Source organism: Juglans microcarpa x Juglans regia, chromosome 2D (genome assembly GCF_004785595.1).
Source record: "Juglans microcarpa x Juglans regia isolate MS1-56 chromosome 2D, Jm3101_v1.0, whole genome shotgun sequence".
Classification (NCBI taxonomy): Eukaryota; Viridiplantae; Streptophyta; class Magnoliopsida; order Fagales; family Juglandaceae; genus Juglans; species Juglans microcarpa x Juglans regia.
This window is the reverse complement of record NC_054596.1, coordinates 2,955,271-2,968,144: the sequence shown is the minus strand read 5'-3', so window position 1 is coordinate 2,968,144 and position 12,874 is coordinate 2,955,271. Positions and strand designations below refer to the sequence as shown.

Sequence of the window (12,874 nt, the reverse complement as noted above, 5' to 3'; positions counted from 1 at the left end):
CTAGAAAAATTTAAGTGGCAAAAAACTCTTTCAAGTCTTCTTTGCTTTTGCTACTTTGCAAATGCCTCTCTCTCTCTCTACAAATTAAGACTAAAATTGTTGATGCCAAAAATCACACAACAGTTCAGAATGGGAGAAAGTCATTTCCAGCCTGCTATTACGATTTGGGCCTCAATCGGTGTAGTCTAGAACCCCCAGCATGTGGCTGTGCATACATCTATAGCCATGAATGAAAAATAAATATTGAGAATGTAAAAGAGAGAGAAATACACAGATTTACGTGGTTCGGCATGAAACCTACGTCTACGAAATTTTTGCCACTATAATATGCTTATTTATAGTCTCACATGGTCTTTCATACTCTCTGTACAATGGAGATTAGAGTTCTATTTTTTTTTTTCTTTTATTTTTTGTGGAGCTCCTGAGGTTGAAGAAACAAAAAAAAAAGTGGAAATTGAAGAAAATGTCTCCTGAAATCATCTTGTCATTTTCTTTTATATCTCTCTTTTCGCATACCCCTCTTTCTGCATGCCTCTAGGGAGTGATGATGATTTGTCGTATTCCCTTGTGTGTCTGACATCTTCATATCCTTTTCATTTTTTTTTCATTTTGTATATACCTTCTCTTCTTTACGATACCTTATCTATTTTATTGTCTCATCCTTATCTCTCATTTCTCTCTCTTCTTTTATCTTTTAGTTGTGAAACCTATCACTTGGGCTGGCCGTCTACATTTTATCTCTTCCAAAAATATTCAATGCGACTGAAAATTCATCCAATGAAATTTCTTCAAGGAACTATTTTCAGGAATCAAAAGCAGAGATCATATTCAAAAAAACTACGGTGGATAGGTAAGAGAAGAGGGGAATCAGATCATAGGCCTTTTGTGTAGTTCACTGGGCTAGACTTTGGCCTGTTCTATTAACAGTTGTGTTGAAAATGATGGCGGAGTGCGATAATGAGATTCACGCAATTTCATGAATTGGTCATCTTTTGATTCTTTTCCCCTGCCGTTTATTTCTGTTATAGGTTTGTCCATAAACAGAGAGAAACGTGTTAGCTAGCGTGGTGACGACACGACAGATGGGCAACAACCAAAACTTGCAGTTATTGCTACGAAATGAACCACTCAACAATCCGAAAACCCAGCAGTTCGGATTTTCCGAATCCAACGGGGATTGATTCACAATAAATTTGAGTATAATATTGTGAAGAGTAATATTATTTATCATTTTAATTTTTATCATCTTTTCATTATTTTATAATGTAACATTAGATGATTATAAATTATTTATTATATTTTACTTGTGAACTTATTATCTAATGTCACATTATAGAATGATGAGAGGATTATGAGAAGATGGACGATGAATAGATTTTTTTTATTGTGAATTTATAAATCTGACCTAATTTTACGTTGTACGTTAAATTTATTTTACATCGTAAATAGTTTTATAATATAATATAACATATTAAATCATATTTATGAATATATTATTATAAAAACTAAAACATTTATCTATTTAATTATTCTTATCTAAGAAGAAGTTAGGGGACCAATGATGTGTATTTTTTTGCTTTGAAAAAAGAAAACATTTTTAATATAGTTTTGTTATTTACAAGCAAATTTGTATATCAATTTATATATTAATGTTGTTGTTTTTATATTTTAAATTTAAATTAGTATTACTTTTAATAAAATTTATTTTCTGATCAATTATATCAAATAAATACACGTATTAATACACAAAATCACTTAAATTTTTCCATTCTAATATACTTGCATAATTTCTATTTTTTCCACAGCCAACGAGGCTGCCGTTATACCTCCCTATTACTCCTGGATGAGTGGCATTACGGATTTAGGAGTCTCTCTTTCTCCTCTCTTTTCTGCAAATCTTTCTCGCAAAAAGTTTTGATTTTTCCATTTTGGAAATGTCATTGGGACAGGCGCCTGAAACCTCCCCACAGGTGAATGACGACGACACTCACGATCTCTTATTCGCTAATAGAGGTTGCTGCTCATGGATTCGGTGCCTGGGCTCCGCGCCAGGCTCCACCAATGGATCATCTTGGTGGGAGCGAATCAAGAAGGCAGAGAGTGAGGACCGGTGGTGGACCCGAGGGTGGAAGAAGTTTCGAGAGTGGTCTGAGCTCGTGGCCCGTCCGAAATGGAACACATTTGTTCACCGGTTCAACAAAAACCGCACTGGATTGGAAGCGTCCGATGGGCATGGGAAATTCAACTATGATCCTTTGAGTTACGCACTGAACTTCGACGAGGGGCTGGGGCAAAACAACCATTTCGATGAGGATTATTTGGGCCGCGACTTCTCGTGCCGATATGCTTCAATTCCAGCTTCGGCTAAGTCGTCGATGGATTTGGGGAAGGACGCGCCAGTGTTCACGTGACTGGCACGATGGTAATTGAGGCGGTTTTAACGTGGATCTTAGCTCCGATGCTGGGGAGAATCACAGGGAGGCAAGAGCAAAGCGCGGTTATTGATTGACTTTCTTTTTCTATAAAAAAAAAATGATAAAACACGTCACTTTTTATGATATATTACACAATCATGTTTTAAAATGAATGGTAGTTTAGTAAAATATTTTATAAAAATAAAATCACTTTACAAAAATACTCTTAACTTTAAAATATGTATTGTGTGAATATCATTACTGTTTATTATATGAGTTGCAGCCTTGCAAGTGGTCGGTGACACATGAGGCGCTCTAGATTTCTCATACTAAGAAATTTTAATAAATTTTCATCCTTGTATAAAAAGAAAGGGAATAAAATGCATGTGATTTGTATATGGAAGTTTGGAGGATTGTTAATGCAGGTTATAATATATTAATTTTATTAAAAAAAAAAGTTATTCTTAACAATATTATTGACGTGCGTGATGGTTAAGCTAATCAATACCTATTACATCAATAATTGTATACAAATGTTACATTTATAGTATTATGTGTAACAAAATATTTTTTACATATGTTTGCTTGAAACAAAATTATGCTACTGTTCAAACTTAGAGCGCTTTTTACTTGTATCAAATGATTTTAGACATTCGTGTTTCGTTTTTCTTGCACCAGCTCATTGTGGAAGCTTAATCATATCAAGCACTGAAAGTTTCATGTTCTTTTAAAGACGTGGTGATTGAGTTCGAAGCCTTGTGCTGCACTTTCACCATGGGAAAGTGATATTTAGCTACTAGTTGTAGTAGATGAGATGTCATAAGAGATGATTATAGGCACTTAAGGTTTTCTAGAGAAGGGAAAAGTCACATTAATGTGTAGGGTCGCTTATGTAGTGCTCAAATTTCAATGATATAATGAGACTCATTGGGTGTTTTTTTCTCTCTCTCCCTTCTATTTTTAACCAATCTCATACATCAATTTTATGACTTTTGATCAAAGAGTGGAAGATTATGGCACTCAAAATTTCGGCACATATTAAAGTTATTCCAATCTATACGGTTCGAGCAAAGATCGGATAATTTATGATAGAAACTAGTTCTTAAAATTGTACAAAACAAGGAAATCTGAAAAGTGTACGTGCCCTCTCTATGGCAACCTCAAACAAAGTTTTATTCCTTGTGAAATCTGCCTACTCTTAGCACGAAAGTTGTCTTTTTTACATATGATTCTCACTAAAGAACAAGCTCGGCTTGTTTTTAATGCCTCTTTGAGTTTATCTTCCACCAATTTTGCAGTCCCATTGATGTGATAGGATGCTTGGATGAATTTACGCCCTCAAATCTTCTGTTCAAGGGAACATCTCATGAGAGACCCAACACATGGAGGCATTCCCACAAGGGAAAACTCAAAGCTGGTATGGTATAAAACTCATTTTCACACCAACCAATAACTATTGGCCATGTAGGAGATGCAGCCTCCAAACATCTACACCCGACCCTTCAGAATCCTTCATCTCCTCTTCCATTCGCAACCCCCTTTTTCAAGAGTTCTCCCCTTCCATTTGCAACCCCAACCGCCTTTATGAGCTTTCTCCCCTTCTCAACCCCATTTCATTCGTCATCCAACACAATTCTAACAAGATCAACTCATCTCACGTAATCGATTTTCCAACCCCCTCCCTCTCGCACAGTCTTCCCTTGAGTAGGTAAGTTTTTGATTTATGCATTTCACATGTCATTTTCTGTTAGATTTTAGAGTTTGATTTATGGGTTTATTTTTGCATTTCATGCGATTCTAGGGTTCGATTTATGCATTTTCTTGTTGGGATCTCTTTCTTGTGTTGTTTGAAGATTTTGCATTTTGATTTATGAATTTTGTAAGACAAAACAAAAATGAGGGACTAAATAAACAAAATATTTTACCTTTTACAAGACACGAGAGCTCCACAAATCTTTAGAAACCAAATCGTATTGTAGAGAGAGAGAGAAAGAGATGGATAGATGAGGGGAGAGTGAGGGGAGCAGGTCACGTGGGTGGAGGAGGATCCAAATAAACTGTTTTTATCAGCTGTGTGAAAGTACAAATAAAAATCTGTAGAGGCACATATGCAGCAACCTTCGATTGGCTGGTGTAAAAATTTACTTTCCACCCGATCGGCTCCAAGTGCTACCCTTCCCACAATAGCCCCACGCAAGCACTCATCCCACAACCATCTACTGTGGGTTGTTTTCCAACTACAGTTGCAGATCCCAATTTCCACAATCCTTTCCTTCTCCGACTTTTGAGTGATCTCAACAAGTGAGGGGCACCGACAAGCATGGGCAACTGCTCTTGTATGATCCAAAATTCAACACAAACTTTTATAATGGAAGTGTTCTTTTTGATTTGACAACACTAGGTAGTGGTTGCAGAACTAATGTGTTTCTTTTTCTCCTTTCTCATCATTTACTCTTTTCTTTTCCCTTCTGGAAGCCTCTATGGTCACTGAATTCTATTTTCAGTGGAGATCTTGTGCTATTGGAGCATTATTGTACAGGGTTTCTGTACCTATTTCACGTAGTGTTGTTTTGCTGTTCTGACTGTTTTAATCCTCCATCAGCCAAACATTTGGTCCCAAAGCCCCTTCACACGCTTCAATAGTTCAATGAATTGCGAAATGCCTTGGTGGCAGTGCAGCAGCTAGATCATCTTCCCAATAATGCACGAACATATAAAATATCAAGAGAATGTTGAAAGACAAGAAGCATTGGTGCATGGCTATATACAACACAAGATATGCAAGTAGACCAGACTCGCATTGGCTAGCGAGTTATATCAGCAAAAATAAGCATATTTAACTCTTATGCTATTGATAATTACCAATTTCGTCCACAGGGAGACGAAAGTATCTCCATTTTGTCTCTGGGGTGGTGATCAGTTCACTCCCAGCCAAAATAAGGACAGGAAAAAGGAGAAGATGGTGGCTATTCACTTTAAAGTACTTGAACGGCAAGAATGTGGAGTCCCTTTTTAAAGTGGTTGAACTAATAATTGGTTGGTAGAGCGTGTGCTGCATTAGCCTCTGTTTAGGCTCTTCAATGGTGGAGTTGGTAACTTGGTATTTACGATCTACCAATTACCCTAACCACCCAGTCTCTTGAGATAAAAAAATAGAAGCAACAAGAAAAGAGAGTTACCGTAGCCATTATACTTACCAAGGAAGCATCAAAATCCCTACTTTTATGTCTCATCTTTTGTTTTTATTTTTTAATTTTCCACCCCCGCCACCTCTTTTCAATTCCATTTTTACCGTTTCTTATATGGATCCAGAGTAGAGACACCTTCTTAAAGTTGATGAGCTTGAGCCCAACCGATCCTCACCACATTTGAACATTTGAAATTAAATGAGGAAAATTTGAAAAAAGGTTCATTTCAACAAGGCAACAGGGGATGGCGGGAAGAGTAAAGTGAGACCACAGGTCCCCACAGCATTGCCAGTACTTTTTTTAATCAAAGTTCTCATACCACGGAAATGAAGATTCCATCACACAGCTTTCTTGGATCCCACCACCACTGCCCAACCCAAAAAGATCAAACATCGCAAAAGATTATGTTTACAATCCCCTCGAACGAAAATTTGAAAAAGGAGACTGAAAAAATAACCCATGCCTATATAGGTAAGAAAGCAAGAGCACTTTTTTTTTTTTTTTTTTTAAGAGTTGGGGCCATATGTCCAAGAGTGATCCCTCTCCAATTTTATTCATAAACCCTCACTTATGACGGAGGAAAACTGTGGATATAACAACACACTTGGGGCAAAAGCAAGAGCACTTGCCCCTGACTAAGCTTGAGTTTTCCTTTAAAAAAGGTCCTTGCCATTGGGGTTCCCTTCACCAAAACAAAAAAACTTGAGAAAGAGAGAACCATCTCAAACATTCAAACATAGGCTCACCATATAAATGTAATTTTTTTTTTTGGAAGGGGCGGGGGGGTGTTGGGGTTGGGGTAAGATGAACTTTAATTTGAATCGTTTGATAGCTAGACGATAAATTTGTTGGGAGAGAATAAACCTAAAAGATTATGAGCTTCAAGTTCCCTTAGACGCTTAGAATGAAACAAAAATGTCCTCCAAGACCAATTGTTTGGCTTGAAATTGGTATCAATATGTTTTGTGATCTTGTCTACAGGAAAAAAAACAAAAAATTTGAGATGAAAAAATGAAACTAATTAGGTGGTAAAGTTGAGTAGAAGTTTTGAAAGAAACATGTTAAGATGAAGCGCCTTTATAAGCCATTTCAATCCTTGTTTGTATACTTATTAGTCTGCTAAATGGAATTGGTTCTAACAAATCAGGTGACTATAATTCTATACCCACGTTCCATGGATGACATAACCATCAAACTATATATTCTTTTTCAGTTTTTTTTCCTCAGAATGTATCAGTTTACTCCCACAAGATGTTTCCGCAAGTCTGGCCGTTGAGATCATTAAAATTTGTAAAGGCATGAATATGCATACATCCATACATATATACTCACATATACAAGGAATTCTTCCTATTTTCCATTCATACTCTTTTAGTAAATAACAGAATCAATCTAAGCAGATCTTATAATATCATCCCTAAGTGCCTAATATAAGAAAAAGATGTCATACAATCATCATATGCCACAACCATTCATCATAATCGGTGAATTACCATCCTAAGTAATTTTCGGCAAGGATAGCTTAAGCATAACAAGCTTCAACCAATGGATGAAATCATAATAGATGAACAAATACCTTTCATGTCCCTTGTGCTTTACTCATCCATGGCAATTCCATATTAAGAGAAGGAGGCATGCCCATCTGGGCATCTGAGGAACTTGAAAATCTGCCTTTCTTTGACCACTGCCAGATCTTGGAAACAGAATAGCTCTCGCCTTTGGTCACAGTGCTAATTTTCTTCCCTTCCACACCGTCATGAACTGGGGAATTCCCTTCATTTTCTAAACCGTTTATGAGTTTTATATCATGGAGTTGTCGATCATGGCACAAGGCAACCTGGAGGTCTGAATTGCCAAGTACATACTGATATGATCCCATTGAATAACATCTTCTTGCATCTAAATTACTGCTACTTGTCTCTCCCTCTCCATCTTCCCCTATCCCAACATTTAGCTGCTTGAACTTACCGAGTCTCACTGGGAAAACCCCCTTTTCAACAACAATTTCCTCCATTTCCAGAGTCTTCCCAGAAGTGAACCGATTTTCACCATTGCCAGACCACCCATCTTCTCTTAAATCATCAAAATCAAAATTTGGGGTTTCAACAGAAAACTCGGGAGTGAAGAGGGTTCCTCTACAAAGAGGACATGTTGAATTTGATAGGAGCCAGGTGTCTATACAATTGATATGGAAAGCATGGCTACACATAGGAAGCAATCTGAGCTTGTCCTTTCCAGAAAACTCACAGAGACAAACGGCACAATCAAATGGCTCTTTGAGTCCGACTATCTCCTTATACTGGAAAACAGGAAGAGCATCTATAAAAGCTTGATCTAGACCAGAGTCATGGAGATGGAAGAGTTGTTGTAGCTGTCTCTGTAGAACATCGGAGCTTGAAATTTCTGGGTTTCTACTGGATTGAGTAGATGCTGAGGAAGATGGGTGCTTTACGAGAAATCTAACAAGCAGGTGGAGTAGACCAGAGATGAAAAATAGTACGGCCAGAATTACGATAACGAAAAGGAGAGCTGGACTTATTCTAGTACCAGATGATGAAGGAGTTGATTCTTTATGAAAAGTGCCAGTATACGGAGATGAAGACGAAGGAGAAAAAGGAGGTGGGTAGTTCAAATAACCATCTTTTTGCTGGAATTGATGCTGAATCCAAGACATCTTCAAATGGGTTTGCTTCAAAAACCACTTTTAATCACTTATGCTCTTTGTACTCTGACATCCCAAAGACCACATGGGTAAACTTGTAGACCATGTGGTAGAAACACCCAGCTCATTCAAACATAAACCAAACGAAATTCGAGGCTATCAAAGTTAAAATAAAGCGTGGCTTGCTGTAGATTGATTCAAAACCCCCTTAAAAATTACAGCCTTTGCAATCAGATTCCAGAATAGTTGAGGGTGGTAGCCATTGGCTGTGTAGTACTTGCAATTTGCAAAAGCATTTTCTTATTGCACCCACGATTTTAGATGAAAGGGAAGTCGTTGACTGAGCAGTAATAACATAGTAGCCCACATAAACATATGAACAAAACCTGAACTTACCTAACTGGATTCTGGGAAGTCCACCATTTGTGCATTTTCGGAAGTTCTCGAGAAGTATAATGTTCTTCCAGCGGAGAACCCTAAAGACAGACTTTTCGAGTCACTTATATTGCACAAGAAAGTAAAGTGAAATGGGTCGGAGAGACCAAAAAAAAGAGAAAAAAACCTCTCTAAGGTTTCGGTACAACAGAATCAAAGGTGCAATGGTGGCAGCTACAGTGGTTTCCAATGTGAGTTGCACAGAATGCCAAAAAAGATCTGAGCGCGTGCTATGAAAAGCGCGTGAGAGTTGTATGGTCAACTACAAGCGACAAAACTCCGATCTAAAGTGAGCCGTTTACCTTCTGGCTTCTACAGTTCATTGTGGGTTCCGCTGTGTTATTTTTTGAATTTCAAGGGTTTTAAGCGGAGATACTGTGATAGATATATAAAATAATTTTTACAATATTTATTAAAGATAATTGTTACAAATATAAAGTGATTATATAAAATAAATTTATAAATAGATGTGATTTATAAAATTTATTAAATCTATTTTATAATAAAAATAATTATATAATTTGACGTAATACATCAAATTACATTAATTTATAAATTTATTTTTATATAATCACTTTGTGATTAAATTTTTTTTTTATTAAAATTCCAAATAATATTACATAAACACGATAGAATATTTATCGAATAATAAATCTCAACAAGAAATAGAGTATTTTGAATCTTATATGGAAGATGAATTGCACACTCGAAAATACACGGAATTTTTACCAAAAAAAAAAAAAGAAAAAAAAAAAACAAAGCTGAAATCATGAAAACCATGAACATAGAAAGCCAACATCCTATGGAAAATGCTTGGATATATATGTAGATGGTAGAGAAAAAGAAAAATGACAGTTTTATCAATCTCAACTTAGATTATATTAATATTAAAAAAGAAACTCGGTGTCACATTTCGTGAGTACCTTGGATTAAGATATTACTTGTAGTTGTGGGTTATTTGAGATAATCAATACGTGAATGATTCTTTTTGTCTTCAATCGGAACTTTAGGTACTGGACAAGGATGTTTGGATGACAACTACATACATACTGTAGTTAGTAGTTGAATATTTGGGACGGATAATTAAGAAGAAGAGGAGAGGCCGGCAGATATATGGCTATTGGTTCAATGTATTGTTAGTGTATTTTATTTTTATTTTTTAATATTAAAAAAATCCATAAATATACTAATAATAAATTTTTAAATATTTAAAAAAAGAGAAATAATAATTACAGTCGTGAGTGTATAAGCGCCGTATAATCATTTTGAAATAAATAAATAAATACAGAACCCACATAAAAAAGTAATAATTTGTTAATAGTAGATCTCACTTTTTTTTAAAGTGAGTGTACAGCATTTACGTATTTTACAACTGCATGTAATATTATTCTTTATGATGATATTTAATACTTTTTCAGCTCTTTCAATTTTAGAAAATTAATAAAATTTTTATCAAGGATGGTTCCTGAAAATCCCATCGCAATCTTTCTTTCTTTCCTCCACGATCACAGGAGTCGGTGTCCAAAAGAACCGATGACATAGACTTATGTTGTAACATATTTAGGGTCAACGTCCGTTTGATAGTTTGTTTTTTCCTTTTTTTTAACAAATAAATAAATAAATAAATGGGCCAATATGGAAGGTCAATGTCATGAATAATATAATCGTGATATCATGCAAGCCAGCCAATTTAAAAAGGTAATGTTGTTTAATAAGCATTGCCCTGAAAATAAATAAATATTTATTAATATAGTTTTGAGTATGGGAAAGTTGAAGTCTTGGGTAGGCTGGGCGGTGAACACCGAGAGAATGGTGAACTTGGTACAAATTTGATTTCTAAATTCTCATCGTCACAAAGCATTGTTGCCAGTGAAATGGAACGTGCAATGATTATCCATATATAATAAGCAAACATTAACATACTCTCGAAACAATTGTAAGCGCCAATCGTCAAGATCTTCGATCATAATTTTTTATATTTGTTTAATTCAAACACTTTCTACTCTTTGAAAAAACATAGAAGATGGAATTAGCATACAGACCCATTATATTTAATAGAGTTTTGTTATGTACAAGCAAGTTTACGTATCAATCTGTGTATTAATATTATTGTCTTCATATTCTAAATTCAAATTAGTAATGTTTTCAATAAAATCTACTTTCTGACCAATTATATTAAATGAGTACGCGTATTAGTGCTCAAAATCGCTTACAATTAAATTTTTCCTATTTAATATTAGTTGTTTAAGATCCATTGAAGTCCACCTTCTGCTCTCTCTTTTTTTCCATTGCCATTTGTCTTTTGGGTTTAGCAATAGATTAAAGAAAATAAAAATTTAACTCATCATTCTTACACTATACGTTACACATAATTTTTTTTTTCTTACCAAATAATATGTGGTGTATAAATGATGGGTAGAAGAATTTATTTAGTTTAGAAAGAATTAAAAAAAAATAAAAAAATTAATTATGGTATGTGATGTACAAATGATAAGTAAAAGTAGAGGTGTAAAATTTTTTGTTGGACCAAGAAAACCGACCGAACCGGACTGAAAACTTGTTTGGCCAATTTCGGCCTCTATTTGTGGGAGAGAATGGGTTTCGGTTCAATTCCAAGGTGGAGTATTTTTCACTCCGGATCGGACCAAACCGACTGAACCAAAAAAATATATTTTTAATTTTTTTTCTAATTATCTATATTATTTTATATATATTTTTAATTTTCTTTTATAAATTTTCTATATTATTTTATACATTAGTTATATAAATAAATTATATAATTTTCATCTAACCTATGACTATTGATAATATAAAATATAAAATTATTAATCAACTATATATGATTATCAATTTTGATAATTTGAACAACTTTTTTAAAGCTATTTTAAGTAAAAAAATGTTTAAATAAAGTTAAATAGTTGTATTATTCAAAATTATAAACGTTGTAGTTTTTTTATACTAATAGACCGAAAATACACATTGCGGACTTTTTTTATATACTTCAAGAATTATGGGTTTTTTTTGTATGATTGGGCCACCATTTGAAACTAGCCTGGATCAATATGGACTGACAGGATCGCGGTCCAGTTCGGTCCACAAGGAGTGATCGGTCATGTCCAGTCTGAAAAAATGATGGACCGAAAGTTTTGGTCTATCATTACCCTTGGACTGGATCAGACCTGACCGAATCGGACCGATTTACACCCCTAAGTAAAAGGGCTCCAAAAGAAAATTTATAAAGAAAATAAGTGTATCGGGCTAAACCATCCCTATTTCTGGTCTTGGCCTGTATTCCAGCCATCTTAAGAGCATCACTAATAGATTAGCTAAAAGTTAAATCCATTGAGTATTTAGTATTAAAGAGTAAAAAAAGATCACAATGGATTAGTCAAATTCTAAATAATTGTAATTTAACTACAATTACATTCAAGATAATTTCCAAATTTGAATGTTCCTGTTCATAGGCCAAATTCTTATTTTATAAATTATTTCTCTCTCATCAAACCAACATATCCAATTTTTAGAAATGTTTGTTGAATGGATGCTCTCTTCAAGTACATGAGTTCATGGATACTTTATCCAAATTTGATAAAAAAAAAAATATAGTTGGATGGGAATGATAAAAATTAGTAAAATATGATAAAATAAAATAAAATAATAATTAAAAAATATTTATATTAAATATTTTTTAATTATTAATTCCTCATTACTATATAATGAATAAATGGATAATCTAATCAGGCGATTTTGGCGAAAAAGGCGATTTTGTCTCGTTCCCCTTGGCTCTATTAGGTTAAATGTTGGCTGTCGCATGGCCCCCCTTGGGCAACCCGACACCGCTTGGAAGGCCAAAATCCTTTGTGGATACAGTACGTCAGATGCCGTCGCCTCTCCCAGAGGTTGATGTTCCCTTAAGGCCGCCGAAGGTGCTTGAGGGAGAAACCTATGTAAGCTTCACTAAGGAAGAAATTCTAAAATCTGCTGTTCCGTTTAGGTACTCTCTAGTGTTGAAGTTCCTTCGTCAAAGACCCTCGCTGGACGTGATTCGGTCCTTCATTCGAAACCGCTGGGGTCTTTAGGCTCAACCAGTGGTCTCTAGCTTGTGAAAGCCACGTAATGTGTTTCTTTGGTTCCCGAATGAGGAGGATTTTCTGAAGGCGTTCTCACGAGAGACT

The 12,874-nt window shown here is 35.0% G+C and overlaps 2 protein-coding genes across 4 annotated transcripts; one reads left to right on the top strand and one right to left on the bottom strand.

The window, feature by feature from the left end:
• The first annotated feature begins 1,934 nt into the window (after positions 1-1,934).
• On the top strand, positions 1,935-2,411 carry LOC121251014. Its single transcript, XM_041150300.1, has one exon. It carries the CDS (start codon positions 1,935-1,937, stop codon positions 2,409-2,411), a length of 477 nt encoding a protein of 158 aa, XP_041006234.1.
• On the bottom strand, positions 2,326-8,861 carry LOC121251013 (RING-H2 finger protein ATL46-like). 3 transcript variants are annotated; one of them, XM_041150298.1, is made up of 2 exons: positions 7,179-8,861; positions 2,326-2,461 (listed from the first exon to the last, which is right to left on the bottom strand). In XM_041150298.1, the coding sequence occupies exon 1, from the start codon at positions 8,274-8,276 to the stop codon at positions 7,182-7,184; it is 1,095 nt and encodes a 364-aa protein (XP_041006232.1). In that variant the 5' UTR covers positions 8,277-8,861; the 3' UTR covers positions 2,326-2,461; positions 7,179-7,181. The 3 variants fall into 3 exon arrangements, with proteins under 3 accessions (XP_041006232.1, XP_041006231.1, XP_041006233.1); XM_041150297.1 differs by lacking the exon at positions 2,326-2,461 and adding an exon at positions 4,853-5,105; XM_041150299.1 differs by lacking the exon at positions 2,326-2,461 and having other exon boundaries at positions 6,938-8,384; positions 8,661-8,861.
• Between the last annotated feature and the right edge of the window lie 4,013 nt (positions 8,862-12,874).